Below are 15184 nucleotides of genomic sequence, written 5' to 3' on the forward strand. Positions count from 1 at the left end.
GACACTGAGACGTGGGGCCCCTTAGGGCAGGGCTGAGGATCAGCCATAGCTGTTTGCTCCACCCTGTTGATTCCCTGAGACCCCGCCCCACCCAAGCTGTGCAGAGGCTTTTGCATGTGAATGGCCTGGCCCTTTGCAATCTAAAATTACCTAACAAACTGCAGCTGGATCAGAGAGACCCAGAACATCCAAAAGAAGGCCCAAAGCCCCACAGCAGCTTGCATTGCTTCACAGCTGGGCCTCAGCTGGGCACCTGCAAACCCCAAGCAAAGAAGAGGAATCTTCAGATCTCTCCGTAGCTCCTGCTGGGTAACCTCAGGCAGAAGCTAAATTAGCACCTCCTTAGATCCAAGAGCCAGTGTGCCCAGTGGTCAGAGTGGGACCATCCAGATTACAACTCCTCAGATCCATAAGGGACACAATCAGTGAGCAGACTCAGTGAGCACCAAAGCCCCACTGAAGCAAGTCTTGCCCCATAAGGTTGTCTCCAGCACAGAAGTTCTCCCACTGTAGACACAGCTGATTCTCACAGACAATTGGCCTGGAGGTCAATTCCTCCCAGTGATACCAACTACAATCAAGGCTTAACTACAAGACTGTGCACAAAGCACACAAAGGGGTGCACCAAGAGTGTCCTCCTCAGGTAATTGGGGAGGCTGAGCCACTGGGCCCTATAGGACACCTAGCACAGAAAGCCACTCTACCAACACAGGGAAGCATACAAAATGCAGAGACAAAGAAACAGGTCACAAATGACAGAAATGGAGGAAAGCAAACTACTGGATATAGAGTTCAAAACCACGGTTATAAGGTTTTTCAAGAATTTTCTAGAAACCGCCGATAAATTTAGTGAGGCCCTCCAGAAATCTAGTGAGACCCTCGAGGATACGAAAAAAGACCAACTAGAAATTAAGGATACACTGACTTAAATAAAGAATAATTTACAGAGATCCAACAGCAGACTAGAGGATCGCAAGAATCAAGTCAAAGATTTGAAATACGAAGAAGCAAAAAACACCCAACTGGAAAAGAAAAAAGAATCCAAAAATATGAAGATAGTGTAAGGAGCCTCTGGGACAACTTCAAGCGTACCAACATCAGAATTATAGGGGTGCCAGAAGATGAGAGAGAGCAAGATATTGAAAACCTATTTGAAGAAAAAATGACAGGAAACTTCCCCTACCTGGTGAAAGAAATAGACTTACAAGTCCAGGAAGCGCAGAGAACTCCAAACAAAAGGAATCCAAAGAGGACCACACCAAGACACATCATAATTAAAATGCCAACAGCAAAAAACAAAGAGAGAATCTTAAAAGCAGCAAGAGAAAGACAGTCAGTTACCTACAAAGGAGTACCCATATGACTGTCAGCTGATTTCTCAACAAAAACTATGCAGGCCAGAAGGGAGTGGCAAGAAATATTCAGTGATGAATAGCAAGAACCTACAACCAAGATTACTTTACCCAGCAAAGCTATCATTCAGAATTGAAGGTCAGATAAAGAGCTTCACAGATAAGAAAAAGCTAAAAGAGTTCATCACCACCAAACCAGTATTATATGAAATGCTGAAAGGTATTCTTTAAGAGAGGAGGAAGAAGAAAAAGGTAAAGATAAAAATTATGAACAACAAATACATATCTATCAACAAGTGAATCTAAAAATCAAGTGAATAAAAAATCTGATGAACAGAATAAACTGGTGAATATAATAGAATCAGGGGCATAGAAAGGGAGTGGACTGAAAATTCTTGGGGGGAACGGGGTGTGGGGGTGCAGGAAGAGACTGGATAAAAATTGTACACCTATGGATGAGGACAGTGGGTGGGGGGTAAGGGCAGAGGGTGGGGTGGGAACCGAGTGGAGGGGAGCTATGGGGGGGAAAAGAGGAACAACTGTAATAATATGAACAATAAAGATTTAATATAAAAAAAATCAATGGGAAAAAAATCCTCAGGTGAGGATTAACAATAAATAAGTAAATAAATAATAAATATATCAACAGCATATTTCACAGATCTGGGACAAACTCTCCAAAAATTCATATGGAATAAAAAAAAGACCCCAAATAGCCACAGAAATCCTGAGAAAGAAGAACAAAGTTGGAGGGATCACAATACCAGATATCAAGCTATATTACAAAGCCACTGTTCTCAAAACTGCCTGGTACTGGCATAAGAACAGGCATATAGACCAATGGAACCAGAGAACCCAGAAATTGGCCCAAGCCATTATGCTCAATTAATATTTGACAAAGGAGGCAAGAGCATACAATGGAGTCAAGACAGTCTTTTCAATAAATGGTGTTGGGAAAATTGGACAGATACATGCAAAATAAATGAAACTAGACCAGAACTTACACCATATGTCATAGCAATATTTTTAGCAATACAGCTCTTCGGGCAATGGAAACTAAGGAGAAAATAAACAAATGGGACTACATTAAAGTAAAAAGCTTCTGCACAGCAAAAGAAACCATCAACAAAACAACAAGAAAGCCCACTGCATGGGAGAACATATTTGCCAATGTTATCACCGATAAGGGTTTAATCTCCAAAATTCACAGGGAACTCATACAACTTAACAAAAGGAAGAAGATAAACAATCCAATCAAATAATTGGCAAAGGACCTAACTAGATACTTTTCGAAACAGGACATACAGAAGGCCAAAAGACATATGAAAACATGCTCAAAGTCACTAATCATCCAAGAGATGCAAATAAAAATGACAATGAGGTACCATCTCACACCTGTCAGAATGGCTATCATCAACAAATCAATGAACGACAACTGCTGGCGAGGATGCAGAGAAAAAGGAACCCTCGTGCACTGCTGGTGGGAATGCAGACTGGTGCAGCCACTGTGGAGAACAGTATGGTGTTTCCTCAAAAAATTAAAAATGGAACTCCCATTTGACCCAGTAATCCCACTTCTCGGAATATATCCCAAGAAAACAGAAACTCCAATCTGAAAGCATATATGCACCCCTATGTTCACAGCGGCACAATTCACCATAGCTAAGATTTGGAAACAGCCTCAGTGCCCATCAGCAGATGAGTGGATTAGAAAACCTTGGTACATCTACACAATGGAATACTACCCTGCTGTAAAAAAGAAGGAACTCTTACCATTTGCAACAGCATGGATGGACCTGGAGAGCATTATGCTAAGTGAAATAAGCCAGTCGGAGAAAGATAAATATCACATGATCTCACTCATATGTGGAATATAATGAACAACATAAATTGATGAATAAAAATAGAGCCAGAGACATAGAAGTATCGCACAGACTGTCCAACCTAAGAGGGAAGGGGTAAGAGATCAACCAAAGGTCTTGCATGCATATCAGCATAACCAATGGACACAGACAGGAGGGGGGAGAGGGTATGTGCTGGGGGTGGGAACGGCAAGGAGGGGACAATGACGGGGGAAGGAGACTTACATAATAAGTCTTAGACAATAAAGAATTTAAATTTTATTTAAGTGAAAGTGATTTGTAAAAGTTGGGTAGTGGGTGTTTGGGCATTTATTTTTCTTCATTTTTGCCTCTAAGCTTACATGCTTTATAATAAAATCATTTGAAGCCTCATGTGCATAGGATTAGAGAATTTCAAGATGTAATATGGCCAGGATAATCATTTATGTTACAAATTTTCAAGGTGGCCACACTTCAGAAAGGCTCAGTAGTTTGTGTTGCTGGGTATGCGTCTCTCCTATAAAACATGTCATGATTCAGCTTCTTAATTGATTCTGGCTTTTTCCCTCATTATTTTGTATTGAGTAAATCATGCTTTTAAAATTCTGATTAAAGAAAAATTAACCCAAATATGACAGAGGAGGGTGTAGTTGACTGTAGTTAACCAGCGGCTTCTGTTTGGGCGGGGCTGGCGAGGGCCCCTGCAGGCTCACTCCAAGGGAGGCCGCCTCCCACTCCTGCCCATGGCTGCAGGCTGTGGAGGTCCTATGTTTCCTGTGAGTCAGTGGGGCAGAGCTCCTGCCCATTCCTGTCACCAAGAACAAGCGACCAGCTCTGGCCACACTCTCTGGGGGCATGCCCTGGGCGTGGCCACCGCCACGGGGAGGTGAGCGCCAGCCATGCGGGCAGCTGAGCCCGGGCTCCCACAGATGCTCCTCCCAGCCCTGCGAGTGCTCTACCTCCCTGGGCGGAGGGACTTCGCCCGTGTGAGCACTTGGGCATCTTGAGCTCAGAGGTGACGCGAGGTTACCCAGGTGGGTGCTGGTGAGAGGAGGAAAGGACAGGAAGGCAGAGCCCAGTGGCACAACCACAAGCCAAGGACTGTGAGCCGCCTCCAGACAGCAGGCCAGGGACAGACTCTCCCAGAGCCTCCGGACAGAACCCCGCCCCCGCAGCCTGGGTTTTAGTCCAGTGAAAGGGATTCTGGACTTCTGGGCTCTGCACATGTGAGATGATGCACATGTCATCGCAAGTCACTCAGTCCTTGGTCATTTCCTAGGCAGCCACAGGAGACGAATCCAAACAGACTGTGGCTGAGAGAGGAAGAGCCAGGGCTGGGAGGGGAGAGAGCAAGGGTTATGTTCTGAGCCAGCCTTCCTGGTGGCAACCCCGGCCCCGTGGTGGTCAGCCGGGTCGTCGGGAGCAGTGGGCCTCGTCTGCCTTTGCTCGCTCATCTGCGAAATGAGTGATAGCAGAACCCGCCTCGGGGGCATTAGGAGCCGGAACAGCACGGTGCACGCAGTGTTTGCCCAGCGCCTGGCACCGATGGAGCGGAGGTGCAGTAAACATTAACGATTATTATCTGAGCCCGCAGCTGCTCACAGGCTTTGCCATATGTTTATGGTGCCCAGGTTTACTGGCCTGTTTAATAAGACACTCTTCCTTCTGGCGACCACATGAATTCTGTGTTTCTCTGTATATAAAGCTAGATTCCCTGCTCGTTGGGGGCAGTGACACTGGGGCTGAGTGCATGGTCCTTGCTTGGTGGGCATTTATTTTGTTTTCATTGGGCACAGAAATAAGTACAAGTGTCTTTTATGCAAGAAGAGGTTTGTGGTTACCTGTTTGGGTCTTGACTCAGAGGCCTGGGGTTCGCATCCTCCTGCCTGTCCTTGCACTCAGGCAGGTCTCCCTAAAACCCCGGGTCCTGCCTGGGCGGGAGGACCCCTGCAGTGCTGGGCGTGCGGGCCAATTGGGGTTGTTCTAACTCTAAAGTTGTGGGAATGTAAGAAGCTTCCTAGCTCGTGGCCAGCATGGCATGGCTCCGGGAAGGGAACTCACTGGGGTTCTGTCCTGTTTCAGTCGACAGCGCCCTCAGGTGGTGCGGCCTTTGGGCACTTTTATGGCAACTGGCTCAGTATAAGCTCCTTTCAGCTCATAGGAAATGTCCCCCTCTCAGTGGCAATGGGGCTGCCAAGTGCTTCATTCCAGGCCGAGAGGACCTTGTGCGCTGTGCGGCGGAAGGCAGCCCAGGGCAGGGCGCTGGGGGGGGGGGGGGGGGGGGGGCGGGGGCAGACAGCGCGGGCAGGTGGCAGTGCGGGGTGCAGAGAGGCAGGAGGTGCGCGGGGAGCTGTCCCCGAAGAAGAACAGCGTGTGAAGAGCTGCAGGCGCCCAGCTTGGGAGCTGACCCAGAGCCCTTCCTCCACCAGGCGTGCAAGGGGCTGTAGGCAATAGACACCGTGAGTCCCGGGTTTGGAAATGCTAAGAGTTTCTTTCCTTTATGAAGTCTCAGAGCCTAGTAGCACACTTAAAATTTCCCAGTAGTGGATATAATAGATAGGTAGAAATGAGACCCAAAACTAAAGAATCAGAGAAAGAGAGAGAGAGAGAGACTCAGGATGAGGGATAGAAAACAACTGGTGACCAATTGCATGGTGAGGATGGGGGTGCTGAGTGGTGGGGCGCCGAGGAGGCGTGGCGGGGAGAGAGTTCAATACAATTTCAAGGTGAGGATCGTAGGCAGTAGCAGCATTTCACACACCAGAGGAAAGAGAAGGTGGAACTGATTGTATAGAACAGTGATGGCGACCCTATGACACGCGTGTCAGAGGTGACATGCGAACTCATTTTTTTTTGGTTGATTTTTCTTTGTTAAATGGCAATTAAATATATAAAATAAATATCAAAAATATAAATCTTTGTCTTACTATGGTTGCAAATACCAAAAAATTTCTATATGTGACACGGCACCAGAGTTAACCAGAGTTAGGGTTTTTCAAAATGCTGACACGCCGAGCTCAAAAGGTTCACCATCACTGGTCTAGAAAGATGATGGGGTTTGCAGTTCTTAGGACTTGTTTTCTTCATGATGCTGACAGGATAGCTGATGGGCCGAGGTCCACAGACCTTCGATCATGTGGATCTGGAGAAAACGAGTGGCAGGGACAAAGCTGGGTGAAGTTGAGGAGTTCAGACTGGGTACCGAGAGACCTCGAGAGAAAGCAGGGTCCCGAGGATGCAAACCACGTCCAATTACGGAAATCAGTTGATGATGTTGTGGTCGTGGGCAGAAGGGTGCGCATGTTGAGCTCTCAAGTGCCAACTCATATTCTGATTAGGATCACTAATGGCAGCTGTATCTGTCCTTGCAGAATCACCACTTGTGCAATGACTATGAACAAGTATGTGGAAGAAAATGTATCTCAGAAATCCTACACGACCATCAAGTACTTCATGAAGATGTTGAGCAGTGTCAGCGAGACCCTGATCTTCATCTTCATGGGCGTGTCCACCGTGGGGAAGAACCACGAGTGGAACTGGGCCTTCGTCAGCTTCACGCTGGCCTTCTGCCTGGTCTGGAGAGCCCTGGGTGAGGAGCACGTTGCCCCAGAGAACAGCCATCGGCTCACAAAAGAGCGGGACTTCTTCTCGCCCCTCCCTGCTGCTGCTGCTCATCTTCCTTCCTTTCTTCATGCTCCCCATCTCCCTCTCTTCCTCCTCTTTTTCCTTTCATCCTCATTCTTTTCCTCTTTCTTCTCTTCTCCCTCTCCCTCTTCTGTTCTTTTCTTCCTCGAGCATCTTCATGCCTTTGTTATAAGTCAAGTTAACCTTTCTTGACTCATCTGAGTCCACATTTTAACCCATGAGCTTTCACCAAGAGCCTAGTCGTATAAGGAGAGGAAGGGGCCAGATTCCTTGGGGCCTATGCTGAAGTCCTTTCCCTGCCACAGAAGCTCAGAAAACGAGTCTTTGAATTTACACCCCTGGCTCACACAGGCCGGTGTTTTGGTTGTTCTCCTTCTCAGGTGTCTTTGTCCTGACTCAGGCCATTAACTGGTTCCGGACAATTCCCCTGACCTTTAAGGACCAGTTCATCATTGCCTATGGAGGGCTCCGAGGGGCCATCTGCTTTGCGCTGGTGTTTCTCCTTCCCGCCGCTGTGTTTCCCCGGAAAAAGCTCTTCATTACGGCTGCAATCGTCGTCATATTCTTCACTGTCTTCATTCTGGTGAGTAGAGTATTTTTCTCCCAGCAAAGTCTCTACCTTCACCGGGAGGAAACCTATCGTTAGACGATCATAATTGTGAGAAATGCTCACCTGTCCGAATTCAATCAACGGTCTCAGAGACAGAATTTGGCGAAACGAGGCTTTTAGTGTGGTCTTGCAAGAGCGGGTGCCCGGTTGAACAGGCACGCACGGAGCAGCAATCACAGGCAATTTATCCCCAATGTGCGAGAGTCCCTCCCCCGGTCCCTCACTGGCTGAGTACTATGGGGTTAACAGTTTTCTCCCTAGGTCACCTAGGTCTTATTATCTTCTAGTGGTTATTTTAAAAAATGGGCTGAGGCCTTTTCTAGTTGCCTCCACCTCCCTTTGTCTAGTTGTGGCAGCGGATCTTCCTAGGAAATGTGCTGCTGGTCACATACAGAGCTCTTTGTGCGTACACCCTTTCCCCTCCTCCCTCATCCCGTTTGCCCTGGGAACTCAGTAACCATTTCCATGAAAAGCTGACTCTGCTGGAGATGGATCCCAGAGGCCTATCTCCCACATAATGAGCCCTTCTACAGGGGCAGCTCCATAAAGGTGCGTGGAAGCCCTATCACATGGATGTTTCTCTCCCCGCTCCGCCTGCCTCCCCCTTCCCTCCCACTCTCTCTAAAAACAATGGAAAAAATAGCCTCACTCCTTGGGTGAGGATTTTAAAATATTATGAAATTACAAATAACTTCAGTAATGTTACATAAAATATAAGCTGTCTCTCTTGTTTTCAACTTATGCTCAAGATCAGGCACAGGTGGGGTCCAGTGTAGAAAGCTGAGCCGTGGGAGTGGCTGTGGGTGGGCGGTCTGGCCGGCTCCTCCCTGCCCCTGCCCCTGCCCCTGCGAGCCTCCGCTTACTTGCTCTGGGATCTGGATAAGGTCCCTCCTCCCAGGCAGCAGAGAGGAAATCTGAGCACAGCAGCTGATGCAGGGACTGGCCGGATGATGTGACTGGATGATTTGCTGTGTTTAATTATAACGAAGTAAAATGGTCATAAAAGGAAGAAAAACTTAACATCTTTTCTTGGAAAGGAAAAATGATTAGAGCACAAAGTTGTTATTTAATTAATCCCTATAATCGTGTAGCGGGTCCTCAGAATTCTGGAAACCCATTCATTGGTTGTCTGGAAGCCCATCAGGTAGCAGGGCTGGCTGGAATTCAAGGGGCAGCGGTCTCTGTGGCCTCCATGGACCACAGTGTTGTATCTGCTCTGCAGTGTTGGCCGGAGTGGTGAAGTGTCTGGATTTTATCTGACTAGCAGGTTACCAGGTTACTGTTACATTTTCATGGATGCTTGCAGAAGACACCTGACTCCCAGGTCAGAGACAAAGGACTTTCTTACTCAGGGTTAAATCCTTCATGTTGGTTTGAGTCAGTTCTCTACACTGAAGTTGCCGTGGGTGACACAAGGGCCGGTGGGGAGTGCCTGCATGTGCAGGGGCAGAGGGACAGGGGCAGGACTGAGCTGAGTTCTGACACTCTTTGTCCGAGGGTAGCATTACCTCATCTCTCAACTTAGCTTGTTGCAAGTGCAACCTTGACACGGCCTGGTGACAGCAGTCAGCCTTGCCCTGCGGCACCCTCTGCAGGGGTGTGGGCACTCGGGACAGCAGGGAGCCTCCCGGACAGCCCGACACCCCTGCTCACAGCCTCTCAGCACTGAGGTGCCGGCACTCTCTTACAGAGCGTGAGCCTTCAAATAAGCCTGGGTTTGGTAAATAAATGGCCATATGTTTTCCATATTGCTGTGCAGTGTAATAATGGCACATTCCTACCTTTCACTCCCATGCCATTACTGGTAGAGTTCCATGGAATTCAGAAAATTTTATTCTTGTTCTACAACAAAATGAGCAAGATGATCAGAATGTTTTAAGATGAAAAATGTAGGTGCATCGTTTAGGATGTGAGAGAGAGAACAGCAGACATAGCACCAGGGGTTCTGACTGAACAAGTGAGGGAAGAAGGGGCATTCAGAGGGACATTCACTTCCTGCAGGCAGTGTGGGGGGCGGAGGGGGGCCGGGGAGACAAGGTTGCCATGCTGAGCCTGCACATTCGCCTCTTGGGGTCATGGAGGCTGCCCTGGCGGCTGTGCGATGTGTCTAGACTCTAGAACTTAGGGGAGAGGCACACTTGAGACGCACCAGCGCGGAGGCGGTTTTGAGAGCCTGAGTCTGGCCCAGTGCAGAGTGAGGAGAGATGGCGCTGACCTTTAGAGGTCAAGCAAACGCTGAAGAGCTGGCCCAGGAGACTGGAAAGGTGAACAGTAACGTTGAAGAAAGCAGAGGAGGCGTCCTGAAGTCAGGTGAGGGGCGTGGACAGGAAAGAGAGGGTTCAAGCCACCCTGGCTACAGCTTTGGGGCCAGGCCAGGTGGGGGGCCCTGTGGGGACCAGGCCAGGTGGGGTGCCCTGTGGGGGCCAGGCCAGGCGGGCCAGGAGGGGGGCGGGGAGTGCCCTGCTTCACAGAGCACTGTCAGAGCATGAAGGGGAGGGTTGGAGGGAGGCGAGCCGGAAGCAGGAGGCAGGAGACACCGCAGCTCCGTGGAGTCTGGGAGAGGAGCTTGGGAGTAACACAGGGGAGCATGTACCGAAGGGGGTTTCTGCGTCTGAATTTAGAGACAGGAGTCCTAGCAGCAGTGGCAGTGAAGGGGCGGGCACAGGGGGGAGGCCGCATGCAGCTGTCACTGTGCAGTGCCAAGGCCTGGAGGAAGGCTGAGCAGAGGCCTTCCCAGGGGCTCGAGCGGGTGGGGGGGGGGGGGTGGCGTGAGACTGCGCGTGCCGGGTAAACACTGTGCCCAGGGGGCTCGCGGTCTGTGAAGTGTGTGTAGCAGTCACACTGAGAGACATCTATTTAAATGCTCTTTGATGGATTTAAGAGAGTGAGCTATCTTTCTAGGCCTTATCAGGTTGCTCCCCAGGTGACCTAAATTAGAGAGAGAAACATCAATGATAAGAGAATCACTGATCAGCTGCCTCCTGCACGCCCCACACTGGGGATGGAGCCCACAAGCCAGGCATGTGCCCTGACGGGAATCAAACCATGACCTCCTGGTTCATAGGCCGATGCTCATCCACTGAGCCACACTGGCTGGGCTAGTGATATATTTTTTTAACAACATAGTTTCTTTAAGTTTTTCCCAAAATTGCCTGCTAAATCAGCAAAGAAATATAAGGCAGTTCCTTCCTTTAAAAAAATTAATTCAAAGAAATCAGTTTCTTCCAAAAGAACACACCAAAAAGGACACTCATTACCGGTATTTTATGAGCAGTAGGTTTTACGGCACTGAGAGCAGAGAGGGGGGCCGCGCAAGCAGAGGGGGGGCCACGGGAACAGAGGGGGGCCCGCGGGAGCAGAGGGGTGGCCGCGGGAGCAGAGGGGAGGGCCGCGGGAGCAGGGGGGGAGGCCGCGGGAACAGAGGGGGGCCCGCGGGAGCAGGGGGGGGGCCGCGGGAGCAGGGGGGGGGGCCGCGGGAGCAGAGGGGGGGCCGCGGGAGCAGAGAGGGGGCCGCGGGAGCAGAGGGGGGGCCGCGGGAGCAGGGGGGGGCCGCGGGAGCAGAGGGGGGGCCGCGGGAGCAGAGGGGGTGACCCCGGGAGCAGAGGGGGGCCGCGGGAGCAGAGAGGGGCCGCGGAAACCAGTTCCTCTGTGCCTGCTGCCCAGCAGCCCTCACAGATCCCTCTCTCAGGTGGCGCGTCTGTTGAGCCAAAGCCGAATGAATGGCTGAAACTTGTACTTGAGCTTTGCAGCTATGTTTTGCAGTGGTTTGATGGAAGCCTGAGGTGGTGTGTTTGTTTGATGATTGTTTTTAAGGGAGTGAACTATCTTTCTAGTCCGTATTGGGTTGCTCCCCAGGTGACCTAAATTAGAAATTTTCCAATGCGCCTTCTCAAAGGTGTTCTTTTTTTCCCCCTCTGTCTCTCCCAACCAAAGACCTAGGCTCCTGTAATATAACATCTAACTTAAGGAAATAAATTCATACGACACTCAGAGGTGCCAAGTACCCTAGTTCCAAAGCATAAGGATTGAGAAAGGAAGGAAGGAAGGAAGGGAAGGAGGGAGGGAGGGAGGGAGGGAGGGAGGGAGGGAGGGAGGGAGGGAGGGAGGGAGGAAGATTGAGGGAAGGAGGGAGGGAGGAAGGAGAGAAACAAGGAAGGAAGGAGGGAGGGGGAAGGGAACCAAGGAAGGAAGGAAGGAAGGAAGGGAGGAAGGAAGGAAGGAAGGGAGGGAGGAAGAAAGATTGTGGGAGGGAGGGAGGGAAGGAGGGAGGAAGGAAGGAGGGAAACAAGGAAGGAAAGAGGGAGGGAGGGAGATGAAGGAAGGAGGGAAGAAAGGAGGGAAGGGAGGGAGGTAGGGAAGGAGAAGGGAACCAAGTAAGGAAGGAAGGAAAGAAGGATTGAGGTAGGGAGGGAAGGAGGGGGATAGAGGGAGGGAGGAAGGAAGGAGGGAAGGAAGAAGGGAGGGAGGAAGGGAGGGAGGGAGGAAGGAGGGAAGCAAGGAAGGAAGGAAGAGGAGAGGAAGACAGAACTTGTGAAATCTCTCCCATGGGGCATGACATGACTCTGCAGATAATCCAGAGAGAGGAGTGACCACTGAAGGGCGCAGTGTCAGCAGCCCTTGCCTACAATCAGTACTTGTTATTAAATAGAAACTAATTATAAGGCACTAGAGGCCCAGTGCATGAAATTTGTGCACTGATAGGATCCCAAGTGGCTGCCACCAGGTACTGCTTCCCTCCCCCCAGCCAGCCCTGCCCCTGGTCAAACTCCTGGATGAATTCCCAATTGAGGGGACAATTTGCATACTACACTTTTATTATATAGCATGTTGTAGTTTAGAAACTTCAGTGGATCGGGAAACCAGGCCATGCCTGCTTCCTGTAGTTGGTCAGTTGTGTCTTATTTGTGACAGTGCAGTTATTTCTCGATTATTCTCCCAGAGTGGAATTGGCACAGGACTGGGGCAGGCCCTTGTCCCATCTTTATTTTTATGTGCTATATTTACAACTACTATGGACCCACTATTTACTAAATGAATAGTGACAGAAAAAAAGCAGGTAAAACGACAGATTATATCCTTAGAGCACATTACATAGTTTTAAAAATTGCAGTGATTTTGTCGATGTTTTCCCTGGAGTTATTAAACTAGTGGCTTCATGGACTCTGGATTCAGTGAAATCCATCTCTGTCAAACACATGTTTGCACCTCTTTTCATTTACGTAAGTTATAAATGACAGAGTGTGTATCGATTAGACAACTGCTATTACCGCCTATGTTATTTCAAAGCAGCACACTTTGAAAGTGACACAGATACAACGAAAGGTGTGTCATACCAAATTTGGTCAAATCAGTTCACACTTCAGACAGTTAAAGTTAAGCTGAAAAATGCCCAAAGCTGGATTGATGGGATAAAATGAATGGCCTCATTTTTTAAAATGCGCACGTGCACGCGCGTGTGTGTGTGTGTGTGTGTGAGAGAGAGAGAGAGAGAGAGAGAGAGAGAGAGAGAGAGAGAATTTGTTTTATTAAAAGCATTCTTAAAGATTTAAAGATGTGTGGAAATATGAGATGGAAATCAAATGTACAGCAGGGAACATATCTCAACATATCCACTGCCCCCAACCCCCAGTAACCCCTCCTATATACGTCTTCTTCATGCCAAGTAGTGGAGCCTTCACCTACGAAGCAAGAGACTTAGGGAACTTCACTGAGCCCCCTTCTCACTGCCCCTCACCTGGCCTATTTTAGGGATAGTATCACCTAATTTTAGTTACATTCCTGCTAGTTTGTTTGACATCTGAAAGTCCTTGTTATTCTTTTTCTAAATTTTTCTGGTTACATTTGCTCTCCCAGCCTCTCAGCTTGCTCTCTCATGTCTGCTACAAATCCTTTGGAATGTTGTTGGGGTTGTATTGCATGGATGTTGAAATAAAATCATTGTCATAATATTGTTCAGTAATCCCATCTAGGAACTGTATATCATTTTAAAACTCAAATCATTTTAATATCTTTTAATTAAATTTTATAGTTGGTTTTATAAAGGTTCTATGCATTTTGTAATATATATGAAGAGAATATTAAAGTATACATACATGTGTATTTAGTGTCTAGACAGTACACTACTCTATATCTAATGTGTTATTTGTACTCTGGTGCATACTATTATATGTGTTCTCTCTCTCTACATGTAGATACAGACATAAGTATAGTTTTCATTGCTATTGTATAGGTGTTTATTGATTCCTTTTTAAATCGGTGTAAGGGATGGATTTGTGTATGTGATTTTATGTAGAGACACTTCATGAAACTTTCTTGGTACTTTTAAATGAGAAATAATCGTCTTAGATATTTTAGGACCAAAATAAAGCGATCCCTGAGCAGCAATCACCTTGTTTTTCCCAAATCTCTCTCCCCCTTGATTGACTCGGACAAGTGGAGCCGGCCCAGCACAGAGCGAGTTCCCTGTCGGTTCCTGGTGGTGATGGAAATGCTTTTCATGTTTCATTATCAAGTCCGCTGTTCCCTGAGGTTTTGGGCAGGTATTTTAGCATGTTAAGGACATTCCTTTCTGTTCCCTGCTTGCCAGACACGCTGTTCTCATTTCCCACGCTGGGGTGAAACATGCCCAGCCCTCCGTGCCCTCCTGGCGGCCAGCCGCGCTCCTCCGCCCAGCGTGTCTGAAGGCTCCCCTCAGTGCTCCCGCGGACCACGCCCGCCTGGCCCGCGCCCTGTGCCTCGCTCATCTCTGCCTGCTCATAGCTGTTTGGGGTATATTTTTCTCCCCAGCACACTATAGTCCTCAGCTGAGGTCCTTAACTATTCCTGTTTGTGTCTTAAATGACCAAGCTCCTGACATGTATAAAATAGATGCTCAATTAAAATTGTTTTAATAAACCAATGAATGTAAAAATCATTGAAAAGCTTTCTATGGATAATACAAGCAGGTGATTCCTGTAACTTGGATAATACTTTATTCTTTCTTAGAATTTCTTTCTTTTCTTAGAATTGCATTTTCAGTTTCTTGCGTCTTGTTCATCCTGTTTCTAGCACATGCCCTCGGGAAAGACGCCAGCTGCTGAGGAGGAAGAGACCACACAATGTCCACACACCGGGTTGCATCTTGGGAGCAGGATATCTTTGCTGGTTATGGGACCTGAGGAAAATAAAAGTTATCATTGAATTTTTAATTTTATTTTATAAGAAAATTCACTTTCTCTCTTTACATGCAGGGAATAACCATTCGGCCACTAGTGGAGTTTCTTGATGTTAAAAAGGCCAATAAGAAGCAGCAGGCCGTGAGTGAGGAGATCCACAGCCGGGTAGGTTCCGGGGGGCTAATGGACCAGGTGAGAAGGAGGACGTGGGTTCTGGCACACAGTGTGGTGCCAGGGGCTCGGTGCCTGGAGACGAGGGATGGAGGGAGGTAAAGAAGAGGGAGGGCCGAGAAAGGCAGGAGTTGGGGTGCGGAATGAGCGAAGCCTCGGGGTGGCTTCTCCAGCTCAGCCTGGTGAGCTCCCCAGTGAGGGGCCCTCATCACCTCCTTCAACCTGAAAATGTTTCCACTAGAAAATTATCATATTTCATATTTTCTAAAATTATGAATAAACATTTAAAGATGAAAAAAATAATCTCAGAATTGCTTAATATCCGTGTGACAAACATCTCATCAATGTTAGAAGATTGATTCTTGTTTCATTGCTTTCAGTAAAAAAAAAAAAAAGCAAAAGCTACTAGTA

At 48.2% G+C, this 15184-nt stretch overlaps 1 protein-coding gene across 2 annotated transcripts in view; it reads left to right on the forward strand.

Moving 5' to 3' along the window:
- SLC9A2 (solute carrier family 9 member A2) overlaps positions 1-15184 on the forward strand; it is a 128187-nt gene that overhangs the window by 87147 nt on the left and 25856 nt on the right. For both annotated transcript variants that reach the window (XM_036355480.1, XM_036355481.1), the window contains exons 4-6: positions 6565-6782; positions 7219-7421; positions 14678-14767. In XM_036355480.1, the coding sequence (XP_036211373.1) occupies positions 6565-6782; positions 7219-7421; positions 14678-14767 (511 nt within the window). The remainder of the gene's footprint in view (positions 1-6564; positions 6783-7218; positions 7422-14677; positions 14768-15184) is intronic.

This window comes from Myotis myotis, unplaced genomic scaffold, assembly GCF_014108235.1.
Source record: "Myotis myotis isolate mMyoMyo1 unplaced genomic scaffold, mMyoMyo1.p scaffold_m19_p_22, whole genome shotgun sequence".
In the NCBI taxonomy this organism is placed as follows: domain Eukaryota; kingdom Metazoa; phylum Chordata; class Mammalia; order Chiroptera; family Vespertilionidae; genus Myotis; species Myotis myotis.